The 13,889-nt window shown below is 42.8% G+C and overlaps 1 protein-coding gene across 1 annotated transcript in view; it reads right to left on the bottom strand.

Moving 5' to 3' along the window:
- Positions 1-588: 588 nt before the first annotated feature.
- The window catches only part of LOC109903555 (metaxin-1), a 28,968-nt gene continuing 15,667 nt past the window's right edge, over positions 589-13,889 (bottom strand). Inside the window, exons 4-8 of the mRNA XM_020500331.2 lie at positions 8,138-8,230; positions 2,091-2,273; positions 1,908-1,984; positions 1,640-1,797; positions 589-1,264 (exon numbers count right to left, since the gene is read on the bottom strand). Coding sequence (XP_020355920.1) covers positions 1,041-1,264; positions 1,640-1,797; positions 1,908-1,984; positions 2,091-2,273; positions 8,138-8,230 — 735 coding nt within the window. The 3' untranslated portion in view covers positions 589-1,040. The remainder of the gene's footprint in view (positions 1,265-1,639; positions 1,798-1,907; positions 1,985-2,090; positions 2,274-8,137; positions 8,231-13,889) is intronic.

Genomic DNA, 13,889 nt, shown 5'->3' with positions numbered 1-13,889 from the left:
CATCAAAGGTGAGCATTTGCCTGCAGTCAGGTCAAGACCCTGATGAGAACGACGAGCATGCAGATGAGCTTCCCTGAGATGGTTTCTGACAGTTTGTGCAGAAATTCTTCGGTTTTGCAAACCCAGTTTCATCAGCTGTCTGTAATGAAGCCCTTTTGTGGGAGAAAACAACATTCTGATCGGTTGGGCTATGCCCTCCCAGGCCCACCCATGGTTGTGCCCCTTCCCAGTCATTTGAAATCCATAGATTGGGGGATAATCCATTTAGTTCAATTGACTGATTTCCTTAAATGAACTGTAACTCAGTAAAATCTTAGAAATTGTTTCATGTTGCGTTTATATTTTTGTTCAGTGTATAAATGTGTTTTTTTCTGTTGTGACAGAAACCTTCTCTGTGTTAAACTAAAGTCTGTCTCCTTCCCCTTCTTGGAAAGATCAAGCAATTTAAATAACAACTTCCAGTTAATATATCTGCTGTACTGTATCATTCTGTCTATGTTTTCCATTGTGATTTTAGGGGTAGGGTAACATATTTGAAGCTTGGAGAAACTGGAATGTTGGCAAACATACAACAAACACCTTGTGACAGATGGTTCAGCATTTCACTTTTAATGACCTGAAATCAAGTCAAAATTCTGTTTGTATAAGTGAAACCTGACAAAACATTTCAGAAAGTGGCTCAACCCTCAACCTCTACCTGAAAGAAAGAAACCTGAAAAAATAAAAGGCATACCATTCTTGAATTAAATTAAAGCGTTCTTGAAGATTCTGAGACAAGAAAAGGTATGCCTTCCTGGGATGTCGAGAAAACAAAAAACAAGCACCAAAAACAGAGACTGCATAACTAGGCATGTTTGTGGATGCCTAGAAGTGGTCTGAACTGACAGAGGATTATCGTGCATTGTGGGAGATTGAGATGTTTGAGGAACGTAATTCCTGTCCATCTATTCTCCGTCAATATGCACAGAATAAGTCAGAGAACGTCCATTTTCCCCTCACAACACCTCCTTCTACCTGGTCCTACACCGAGACAGTACTGCTCATTCCTCTTCCTCTTCCTCGCCTCCTTCTTCGATGTGGCGGGGTCCCACTAGCGCTGCCTGCGGTCGGACGTGCTGGATGCTGACAATCCCCATCAAAATGGCGTAGCCCAGCATCGAGCCCATGGCGAACAGGACCGACAGGATTTGCTTGCGTCGTTTATGGGGCTCGCTGTCAAAGTCACTACTGTCCGAATGGACTGACACCTTGTGAATGGGTGGCTCTAAAACAGAGAAGAAAAAACAGGATGAGAGTCCAAGAGCAGAAAGCATGAAGTCTCTGCACACAGTGGATCTAACATTTTAAGCAATAGATTCTCAATACAGTTAAGCGTTTTCAGTGTTTTAGAATTGAGTATCAGACTGCTAGACTAGGCACTCAAGATCAGCATTTTTAAACTCTGGTTCTCGAGTATCCCAAACAGTACAACTTTTTTTGATGTAGCCACGGACAAGCACACCTGAATCAACCAGTCAACCAATCATCCACTTGACTATTTGAAATCAGGTGTGTTTGTCCTGTGCTACAACAAATGTGTGTACGGTTGGGGTTACTGCTGGAGAACCGGAGATGAAAAATAATACTCCAGGGAACTTACCTCCGCCCTCTGAGGGGAAATAGAGGATGAGGATGTTGGTGCAGTAGTGCCGCAGGTTGTCTAGGGAGTTGAGGTGTTGCTGGAGTTTCCCATTGGGCAGCTTCACCTTCAGCAGGGGGGCTAGGTGACCAAACACATAGGCATCCAAAGAGGATGGGCTGTGGAGACAATCCACAAATGACAGTATACACACACTCATATGAAGGACAGTGTGGCAAACATGTTATACATGCAATTTGTTTGCAGTTTGCACACAGCAGCCACTTACGAATCCCCGAAGAAGAACTTGTGTGAGCCCAGCCGTTGAGAGAGCAGGGTCATGCACTCTAGCGCATCCTGGTAGAGCTGTGGAGAAGATGAAAAGCCCCCAGACAACCATCAGCATGGACACACACACGCTCTTATCTTCTTCCATAATATGCCTTTCTCACCCTCAACCATTCCTCCTCACCTCCTTCTCCAGCTGCTCCCCAGGCTCCAGTGTGGGGTCTCCCCTCACCAGCCTCAGCCTTTCCAGTTGCTGGTTGTGAATGCGGTTGGGCAGCAGGAAGTTGAGTGGGAAGGGGATGTTCTCGGCGTACCAGCGCCGCGTCACGTCCACATAGTTTTTTGAGTCCACCCACTGTGTGTAGATCTGAGGAGGGAGATGGAGAGAGACAGAGAAAGGCAGGGACAGACACATACAGTGCCTTCAGAAAGTATTCATACCCCTGGACTTTTTTTTATAGCCTGAATTTAAAATTGAGATTTTTTTTGTTACTGGCCTACACACATATAATTATCATCCCTCAGTTGAGCAGTGAATTTCAAACACAGATTCAACCACAAAGACCAGGAAGGTTTTCCAATGCCTCACAAAGAAGGGCACCTATTGGTAGATGGGTACAAATAAAAAAAGCAAACATTGAATATCCCTTTGAGCATGGTGAAGTTATTTATTACAATTTGGATGGTATATCAATACACCCAGTCTCTACAAAGATACAGGCGTCCTTCCTACCACAGTTTAATGGCTGTGACATTGTAGTTACTCCACAATACTAACCTAATTGATTGAGTGAAAACGAGGAAGCATGTACAGAAAACAAATATCTCAAAACATGCATCCTGTTTTCAACAAGGCACTAAAGTAATATTGCAAAAAAATGTGGCAAAGCACAAAGTGTTATGTTTGGGGCAAATCCAATAAAACACATTGCTGATAACCACTTTCCATATTTTCAAGCATAGTGGTGGCTGGATCATGTTATGGTTTTGCCTGTAATCGTTAAGGACCGGGGAGTTTTTGTCTAGCAATGATCAACAACCAATTTGATAGAACTTATAAAATGTAGAATATAATAAAAATGGGCAAATGTTGTACAACTCGGGTGTTCAAAGCTCTTAGAGACGTACAGCTTTAATCACTGCCAAAAGGTGTATCACTGCCAAAGGTGTAACATGTATTGACTCAGGAGTGTGAATATTTATGTAAAAGGAGACACACTATATATACAAAAGTATGTGGACATACATACCCCTTAAAGTAATGGATTTGGTTATTTCAGCCACACCTGTTGCTGACATGTCTATAAAACTGAGCACACCACCATGCAATCTCCATAGAGAAACATAGGCAGTAGAATGGCCTTACTAAAAATCTAAAGATGTCATAGGATGCCACCTTTCCAACAAGTCAGTTGGTCAAATTTCTTCCCTACTAGAGCTCCCCGGTCAACTATCAGTGCTCTTATTGTGAAGTGGAAACATCTAAGAGCATCAACAGCTCAGCCACGAAGTGATAGGCCACACAAGCTCACAGAATGAGCGAGTAAAACTTGTCTATCCTTGGTTGAAACTAGAGGTCGACCGATTAATCGGAATGGCCGATTTCAAGTTTTCATAACAATCGGAAATTGTTATTTTTGGACGCCGATTTAAAAAAATTTTTTTTTTACAACTTTATTTAACGAGGCAAGTCAGTTAAGAACACATTCTTATTTTCAATGACAGCCTAGGAACGGTGGGTTAACTGCCTTGTTCAGGGGCAGAAAGACAGATTCTTACCTTGTCAGCTCAGGGATTCAGTCTTGCAACCTTACGGTTAACTAGTCCAACGCTCTAACCACCTGCCTCACGAGGAGCCTGCCTGTTACGCGAATGCAGTAAGAAGCCAAGGTAAGTTGCTAGCTAGCATTAAACTTATCTTATAAAAAAAACATCAATCATAATCACTAGTTAACTACACATGGTTGATGATATTACTAGTTTATCTAGCGTGTCCTGCGTTGCATATAATCGATGCGGTGCGCATTCGTGAAAAAGGACTGTTGTTGTCCAACATGTACCTAACCATAAACAGGTGAAATTGTGTCACTTCCCTTGCGTTCATTGCACGCAGAGTCAGGGTATATGCAACAGTTTGGGTCGCCTGGCTCATTGCGAACTAATTTGCCAGAATTTTATGTAATTATGACATAACATTGAAGGTTGTGCAATGTAACAGGAATATTTAGACTTATGGATGCCACTCGTTAGATAAAATACGGAACGGTTCCGCATTTCACTGAAATAATAAACGTTTTGTTTTCGAAATTATAGTTTCCGGATTCGACCATATTAATGACCAAAGGCTCGTATTTCTGTGTGTTATTATATTATAATTATGTCTATGATTTGATATTTGATAGAGCAGTCTGACTGAGCGATGGTAGGCAGCAGCAGGCTGGTAAGCATTCAAACAGCACTTTCGTGCGTTTTGCCAGCAGCTCTTCGCTGTGCTTCAAGCATTGCGCTGTTTATGACTTCAAGCCTATCAACTCCCGAGATGAGGCTGGTGTAACCGATGTGAAATGGCTAGCTAGTTAGCGGAGTGCGTGCTAATAGCGTTGCAATCGTCACTCGCTCTGAGACTTGGGAGTGGTTGTTCCCCTTGCTCTGCATGGGTAACGCTGCTTCGAGGGTGGCTGTTGTCAATGTGTTCCTGGTTCGAGCCCAGGTAAGAGCGAGGAGAGGGATGGAAGCTATACTGTTACTCTGGTAATACTAAAGTGCCTATAAGAACATCCAATAGTCAAAGGTATATGAAATACAAATCGTAGAGAGAGAAATAGTCCTATAATTCCTAATAACTAACTACAACCTAAAACCTCTTACCTTGGAATATTAAAGTCTCATGTTAAAAGGAACCACCGGCTTTCATATGTTCTCATGTTCTGAGCAAGGAACTTAAACGTTAGCTTTCTTACATAGCAAATATTGCACTTTTACTTTCAACACTTTGTTTTTGCATTATTTAAACCAAATTGAACATGTTTCATTATTTATTTGAAGCTAATTTGATTTTATTGATGTATTATATTAAGTTAAAATAAGTGTTCATTCAGTATTGTTGTAATTGTCATTATTATAAATAAATAAATGTTTTTTTAATCTGCTTTTTTTGGTCCTCCAATAATCGGTATCGGCGTTGAAAAATCCTAATCGGTCGACCTCTAGTTGAAACACTCTCTACCGAGTTCGAAACTGCCTCTGGAAGCAACATCAGTACAATAACTATTGGTTGGAAGCTTTATGAAATGGGTTTCCATGGCCGAACAGACACACACAAGCCTAAGATCACCATGTGCAATGCCAAGCGTCGGCTGGAGTGGTGTAAAGCTCTCTGCCATTGGACTCTGGAGCAGTGGAAACACGTTCTCTGGAGTGATGAATAACGCTTCACCATCTGGTAGTCCGACGGTCAAATCTGGGTTTAACGGATGCCAGGAGAACATTACCTGCCCGATTGCATAGTGCCAACTGTAAAGTTTGGTGGATGAGGAATAATGGTCTGAGGTTGTTTTTCATGGTTTGTGCCAGGCCCCTGAAGACCAGTGAAGGGAAATCTTAAAGCTACAGCATACAATGCCATTCTAGACAATTCTGTGATTTGTGGCAACAGTTTAGGGAAGGCCCTGTGCACAAAGCCATGTCCATGCAGAAATGGTTTGTCAAACATATTTGGGATTAATTGGAACGCCAACTGCGTGCCAGGCCTAATCGCACAACATCAGTGCCCGACCTCACTAATGCTTGTGGCTGAATGGATGCAAGTCCCTGCAGCAATGTTCCAACATCTAGTGGGAAAGCCTTCCCAGAAGAGTGGAGGCTGTTGTAGCAGCAAAAAGGGGCACCTACTCCATATTAATGCCCATGATTTTCAAATGAGGATGTTCAATAAGCAGGTGTCCACATACTTTTGGTCATTTAGTGCATTTCATTTCCAATACATTCGCAAACGTTTCTAAAAACATGTTGTTTTCATTGTCATTATGGGGTACTGTGTGTAGATTTTTTTTTTTAATCAATTTTGAATTCAGGCTGTAACAACAAGATGTGGAATAAGTCAAGGGCGTATGAATACTTTCTGAAGGCACTGTAAATGGATGGAGGAGGAGGAGAACAGAAGAGGCAGGTACCATAGATTGCGACCATAAAGTACTGCTAGAGCAACTACAACAAATTATCAAAGGCACGTTATAGAGCCAACACACAACAATGAAGATCAAATGCAACTTTTTTCAAAACACACCTGTGATCTTTTCAAGGTGCAGAAACGTGCGTGTTCCACACTAGTTCCTACCCTGTCAACACCATAGGTTATCAAAAGGTCAACTCCCAATACCAGACAGAATTAATAGGACAGGACCACCCTGACTTTCCAATATGGGAAACAGTTGATCCTATTGTTGAAAATAGTATCAATGACTAGGACTCCAATTTTGAAATCTGGATGTTTGATGACATAATTCATGCTATTTAACCAGGGGCACAATGGTATTTAACCTGACCATCTTGGGGTGCCATTTTCCTAATAGTAAGGCTACACTGCTGCTCTATTCCCAGGGGCTCAGTGCAGATGCAAGGGGTCACCCCAGGTATGGTCAAACATACTTGAGACTCTTCCGCTTGTTTCCAGACGCATTTCCTTCCCCTCAGAGACAACTTCTGTCAACTGTTTCATGTTTTATTTATTTTTACACAGGAAGCCAGACACTTTTATACAGGAAATGCAGCACAGGTTGGGCACAGTAAACTTATGAGGATTCTCCGCAGGGCCCAAACAGTAAACACAGGCAAGCCTGTCTTGCTCAATCACTGTCCCTGAGCCATGTTCCAATGTCCATATTAGCCTACTGATAAGAATGCATGCCCAATACATTGCTGCACACTAAGTGGTATGCTAGAATGAAAATTGGTACATTACCATAGAGCTGGGTACTATCGCTGCTAATCAATGCTCAATTAAGCTTCAAAAGCTTTGACGATGAATGCCTACTTTCCCTTCAACATTAAGCTGAGTAGAAATCTATTATTTCACAGTTCTAAAGCATATTTCACAATAACTTACTTCTCTTGTACTATTAAGAGAGCAATTGCATTACCAATACCTGGCATTTAACCTTGCCCACTGAAGCTCATGCCAGGCGAAAGCATTTAAAAAAGGTGACATTGATTAGGAGTGGGTCACATGCTGACCACACAGCTCGCGTCGCAAAATAAATGTACACATACATGTTATTCAAATCATTGCACCCACACTGCTCGCGCTCGCCAACGAGCGTCTGCGCTGCCAGACGCTAAAATAGAAGTTAGTTCTATTTGTGACGATGAGCGTGGTGCAAGTTCTGCCTCTCCCATCTCCTCATTGGTTTATAGACGCAGATACCCACGTGCCATCTCCTCATTGGTTATACCCACATGGTTGATTGAAAGACGAATTAAGGTCGGTCGTCGTTGTTGTAATACTATGAAAGTTAGATGCCAATCGCCATATAAAGTCCAAAGAAGAAAAGGCCTGGAAGGAGGAGCGATGACTAGAAACGATTTGGTTGACTGTTTTATGTGTGGATTAATTGTCAGAGTAGAGGACCTTGTGCATTTCAGGTAAAATAGCAACTCAACGTTTATATCCCGGGACAAATTAGCTAGCAATAGCAAGCTTGGTAAATAGGACAAATTAGCTAGCAACTGCAAGCTAGCTAGCTAAATTGCCATAAATGTTTAATGCTTTTCGACCTGTCTCCAAATTAATATAATTGGTTCAGAGTTTTTGATATTTCAACATGCGTGTCGTGATCGCGTTTGGTGTGGGGGGGACAAAATCAATTTGCGCACGATGGACGAACACACGCGCCCGGTTTGGGTATGGTGTCAGACAGAATTTATTTTCCTGAATCCACAGGGGTAACTCCAACTCCTCCCCCTGGCACAGACTGAAAGAGCCGAGACCTTTGATAATGTTTGGATCATCATCAACCACCATGGAAAGGCAATAATGGGAATGTTAAGATGTGGATATGGTTATTTGTGTGTGTGTGTGTGTGTGTTGACCCCATGCCCCTGTTTTACCCTGATCTGCTAAACCATATCCACCCTTTACCCCTTTTTCTATGTTCTACGGTATGTGAAGAGAGAAAAACAAACTGTCATCTTTTTCCTCTGGCCTTCCCTCGCCACATGTAGACGTTATCTCACCAATGCGGGCAGCAGTTTCTCCTCCAGTAGTGACACAAAGGCCAGAGTGTCCGCCCCTTCCTTGGCTGAGAGGTCATAGTCAGCGTTGTATTTCTGAAAGACAAGGATGGTCAGTCATTTAGTTTAGATATGGGATATCAGGTCCTAGATGAGAGTATGGATGCCGTTACAAAATAGTCAATAGAATTCACCAGGTAAAAAGACAGTCCTAGCAAAAGTTCTGGTGAAAAGGCCTTTACAAAGCACAGAGAGGAATCTATACTGAACCAAAACAGAAACGCAACATGTAAAGTGTTGGTCTCATGTTTCATGAGCTGAAATGAAAGAACCCTGAAATGTTCCATACGCACAAAATGCTTATTTATCTAATTTTGTGCACATTTGTTTACATTCCTGTTAGTTAGCATTTCTCCTTTGCCAAGATAATCCATCCACCTGACAGGTGTGGTATATCAAGAAGCTGATTAAAAAGCATGGTCATTACACAGGTGCACCTTGTGCTAGAGACAATAAAAGACCACTCTAAAATGTGCAGCTTTGTCACACAACACAATGCCACAGATGATTCAAGTTGGGGGAATGTTCAATTGGAATGCTAACTGCAGGAAAATCCACCAGAGCGGTTGCCATCAGCCACCTCCAACATAATTTTTTATATTTTGGCATTACGTCCAACCGGACTAAAAACCGCAGACCACATGTAACCACGCCAGCCGAGGACCTCCACATCAGTCTTCTTCACTTGACGGATTGTCTGAGATCAGCCACCCGGACAGCTGATGAAACTGAAGAGTATTTCTGTCTGTAATAAAGCCCTTTTGTGGGAAAACAAATAATTGTGATTGGCTGGGACTGGCTCCCCAGTGGGTGGGCCTATTCCCTCTCAGGCCCAACCATGGCTGCACCCCTGCCCAGTCATGTGAAATCCGTAGATTTGGGCCTAATGAATTTATTTCAATTGACTGATTTCCTTATATGAACTGTAACTCAGTAAAATCTTAATACAAAGTTGAGAGCCATTTCCCTGTAATGCTTAGAGAAAATCTAATGTCAAGTGTTATTGAAGTGTTGTGGTTGTAGGTTCACCTGCCTCATCAAACCCCTATTATTTCAGGGAGTTACTATACTGTAGGTCACCAAGTGCTAACAATCAGTATCTATATAATGTGTGTGAAATGCTTGATATTGTATGTGATGTAAACAGGTCTACTTTCTTGGGGACCTGAATATTGATTGGTTTTCATCAAGCGGAAGCTTCTAACTGTAACCAGTGCCTGTAATCTGGTTCAGGTTATTAATCAACCTACCAGGGTGTTTACAAACACTACAGGAACTATATCATCCACGTGTATTGATCACATTTGTACTAATACTGTAGAAAAGGGATCTTCAACTAGATTAAACCGCCGGGCCAATTTTTTATTGAGCAGATGGTCAGGGGGCCCGGAACTTAATTACAAATATTTTGTAGACTGAAAATTGACCACAAGTAGTACAAAACCGTTACATACCTCAGCTGAATCTGGTAATGAATGGTGTGGCTGTTGAGCAAGTTGAGGAGACTAAAGTAACCATAGATTGTAAACTGTCATGGTCAAAACATATTGATTCAAATGGTTGTAAAGATGGGGAGAGGTCTGTCCGTGATAAAGTGATGCTCTGCTTTTTGACACCACACTCCACAAAGCAAGTCCTGCAGGCTCTAGTTGTATCTTATCTTGATTATTGTCCAGTCAGAAGTGCTGCAAAGAAGGCTGCAGCTGGCCTCTTCATTGTAATCAGAGTGCAAATATCAATCTCTTAGCTAATAGTTGAGGAAATACTAACTGCATCGCTTCTTGTTTTTATAAAGAGACATTGTTTACATAGTCAATTTACACACAGCACTGGCAAAATTCAAGGAAACATACAGTATGATACAGAGCCATGATAGCATGGAACTCCCTTCTTTCTCATACAGTGCAGGTGAACAGCAAACCTGGTTTCAAAAAACAAATAAAGCAACACCTCTTGGCACAATGTAAATAGTCTGGTGGCCATTTGATTAATTGTTCAGCAGTCTTATGGCATGGGGGTCGAAGCTGTTAAGGAGCCTTTTGGTTCTAGACTTGGCGCTCCGGTACTGCTTGCCGTGCGGTAGCAGAGAAAACAGTCTATGACTTGGGTAACTGAAGTCTGACAATTTTTTGGGCCTTCCTCCGACACCACCTAGTAGTATATAGGTCCTGGATGGCAGGAAGCTTGGCCCCAGAGATGTACTGGGTCGTACGCACTACCCTCTGTAGCGCCTTATGGTCAGATGCCGAGCAGTTGCCATACCAGGCCGTGATGCAACTGGTCAGGATGCTCACAATGGTGCAGATGTATAACTTTTTGAGGATCTGGGGACCCATGCCAAATATTTTCAGTCTCCTGAAGGGGAAAAGGTGTTGTCGTGCCCTCTTCATGACTGTCTTGGTGTGTTTGGACCATGATAGTTTGTTGGTGATGTGGACACCAAGGAACTTGAAGCTCTCAACCTGCTCCACTATAGCCCCGTCAATGTTAATGGGGGCCTGTTCGGACCGCCTTTTACTGTAGTCCACGATCGGCTCCTTTGTCTTGCTCACATTGAGGGCGAGGCTGTTGTCTCATCGTTGTTGGTGATCAGGCCTACCACTGTTGTGTCGTCAGCACAACAGTGCTTAATGATGGTGTCGTGTTTGGCCACGCAATCGTGGGTGAACAGGGTGTACAGGAGGGGACTACACATCCCTGAGGGGCCCCAGTGCTGAGGATCACCGTGGCATATGTGTTGTTGCCTACCCTTACCACCTGAGGGCGGCCCGTCAGGAAGTCCAGGATCCAGTTGCAGAGGGAGGTGTGTAGTCCTAGGGTCCTTAGCTTAGTGATGAGCTTTGTGGGCACTATGGTGTTGAACGCTGAGCTGTAGTCAATTAACAGCATTCTCACATATTTCTTCCTTTTGTCCAGGTGGGAAAGGGCAGTGTGGAATGCGATTGAGATTGAGTCATCTGTGGATCTGTTGGGGTGGTATGCGAATTGGAGTGGGTCTAGGGAATCCGGGAGGATGCTGTTGATGTGAGCCATGACCAGCCTTTCAAAGCACTACATGGCGACCGACGTGAGTGCTACGGGGCGGTAATCATTTAGGCAGGTTACCTTTGGTTCCTTGGGCACAGGGATTATGGTGGTCTGCTTGAAACATGTAGGTATTACAGACTCGGTCAGGGAGAGGATTAAAATGTAAGTGAAGACACTTGCCAGTTGGTCTGGGCGTGCTTTGAGTACACAGCCTGGTAATCTGTTTAAAAGGTCTTGCTCACATCGGCTATCGAGAGCGTTATCACACAGTCGTCCTCGTGTCCATAAAAGGCCTTTAGCTCGTCTGGTAGGCTCGCGTCACTGGGCAGCTCACATCTGGGTTTCCCTTTGTGGTCTGTAATAGTTCTCACCCCTGCCACATCCAACAAGCGTCAGAGCTGGTGTAGTAGGATTCAATCTTAATCCTGTACTGACACTTTGCTTGTTTGATGGTTCATCTGAGGGCACAGCGGTATTTCTTATAAGTGTCCGGATTAGTGTCCACCTCCTTGAAAGCGGCAGCTCTAGCCTTTAGATCAATGAGGATGTTACCTGTAAATCCATGGCTTCTGGTTGGGATATGTACGTACGGTCACTGTGGGGACAACGTTGTCAATGCACTTATTGATAAAGCCGATGACTGAGGTGGTATACTCCTCAATTCCATTGGATGAATCCCGGAACATATTCCAGTCTGTGCTAGAAAAACAGTCCTGTAGCGTAGCATTCGCATCATCTGACCACTTCTGTATTGAGTGAGTCACTGCTACTTCCTGCTTTAGTTTTTGCTTGTAAGCAGGAATCAGGAGGATATAAATGTGGTCAGAGTTTCCAAATGGAGGGTGGGGAAGAGCTTTGTATGCATCTCTCTGTGTGGAGTAAAGGTGGTCTAAAGCTTTTTCCCTCTGGTTGCACATGTGACATGCTGGTAGAAATGAGGTAAAATGGATTTATGTCCCTGGCCACTAGGAGTGCCGCTTCTGGATGAGCATTTTCTTGTTTGCTTATGGCCTTAAATAGAGTTGGTTGAGTGCGGTCTTAGTGCCAGCATGGGATTGTGTTGGTAAATAGACACGAATAATAGATAGTAGATAGTGTGGTCTACAGCTTATAAGGTACTCTACCTCAGGCGAGCAATACCTCAAGACATTGTGAACCAACTGTTATTGACAAATAGACACACACCCCTCGTCTTACCAGACGTAGCTTCTCTGTCCTGCCGGTGGGTGGAAAATACCGCCAGCTCTATATTATCAGTGTCGACATTCAGCCACGACTCTGTGAAACATAAGATATTACAGTTAATGTCCTGTTGGTAGGATAATCTTGATCGTAGGTCATCGATTTCATTTTCCAATGATTGCGCGTTGGCAAATAGAATGGATGGCAGTGGGAGTTTACTCGCTCGCCTACGAATTCTCAGAAGGCAGTCTGACCTCTGATCCCCTTTTTCTCCATCTATTCTTCATGCAAATGACAGAGATTTGGGCCTGTTACCGAGAAAGCAGTATATCCTTCGTATCGGACTCGTTAAAGGAAAAAGCTTCTTCCAGTTCGAGGTGAGTAATCGCTGTTCTGATGTCCAGAAGTTATTTTCGGTCATAAGAGACGGTAGCAGCAATATTATGTAAAATATAAGTTAAATGCTATTATTTTTTATACAAATATAGCATGTGACCTGCTTGTTGTGTGTATGAACTGACGTATGTGTAACTGATGTAAACACACACACACACTAGTCACTTATCTTATTACTCATTTCACGTATATACTGTATTTTATACCGCCTATTGCACCTTGCCTATGCCGCTGGACCATCGCTCATCCATATACTTATATGTACATATTCTCATTCACCCCTTTAGATGTGTGTATTAGGTACAGTTGAAGTCGGAAGTTTACATACACTTAGGTTGGAGTCATTAAAACTAGTTCTTCAACCACTCCACAAATTTCTTGTTAACAAACTAGTTTGTTAAGTCGGTTAGGACATCTACTTTGTGCATGACAAAAGTAATTTTTAAAACAACTGTTTACAGACAGATTATTTCACTTACAATTCACTGTATCACAATTCCAGTGCTTCAGAAGTTTACATACACTAAGTTGACTGTGCCTTTAAACAGCTTGGAAAATTCCAGAAAATTATGTCAGGGCTTTAGAAGCTTCTGATAGGCTAATTGACATAATTTGAGTCAATTGGAGGTGTACCTGTGGATGTATTTCAAGGCCTACCTTAAAACTCAGTGCCTCTTTGCTTGACATCATGGGAAAAGAAAGAAGAAAATCGTCCAAGACCTCAGAAAACAAATTGCAGACCTCCACAAGTCCGGTTCATCCTTGGGAGCAATTTCCAAATGCCTGAAGGTACCACGCTCATCTGTACAAGCAATAGTACACAAGTATAAACACCATGGGACCACGCAGCCTTCATACCGCTCAGGAAGGAGACGTGTTCTGTCTCCTAGAGATGAACGTACATTAGTGCAAAAAGTGCAAATCAATCCCAGAACAACAGTAAAGGACCTTGTGAAGATGCTGGAGGAAACAGGTACAAAACTATCTATATCCACAGTAAAACGAGTCCTATATTGACATAACCTGAAAGGATGTGCAGCAAGGAAGAAGCCACTGCTCCAAATCCACCATAAAAAAAGCCAGACTGCGG

This window comes from Oncorhynchus kisutch, linkage group LG14, assembly GCF_002021735.2.
Source record: "Oncorhynchus kisutch isolate 150728-3 linkage group LG14, Okis_V2, whole genome shotgun sequence".
Classification (NCBI taxonomy): Eukaryota; Metazoa; Chordata; class Actinopteri; order Salmoniformes; family Salmonidae; genus Oncorhynchus; species Oncorhynchus kisutch.
This window is presented reverse-complemented; position numbering and strand designations above follow the sequence as displayed.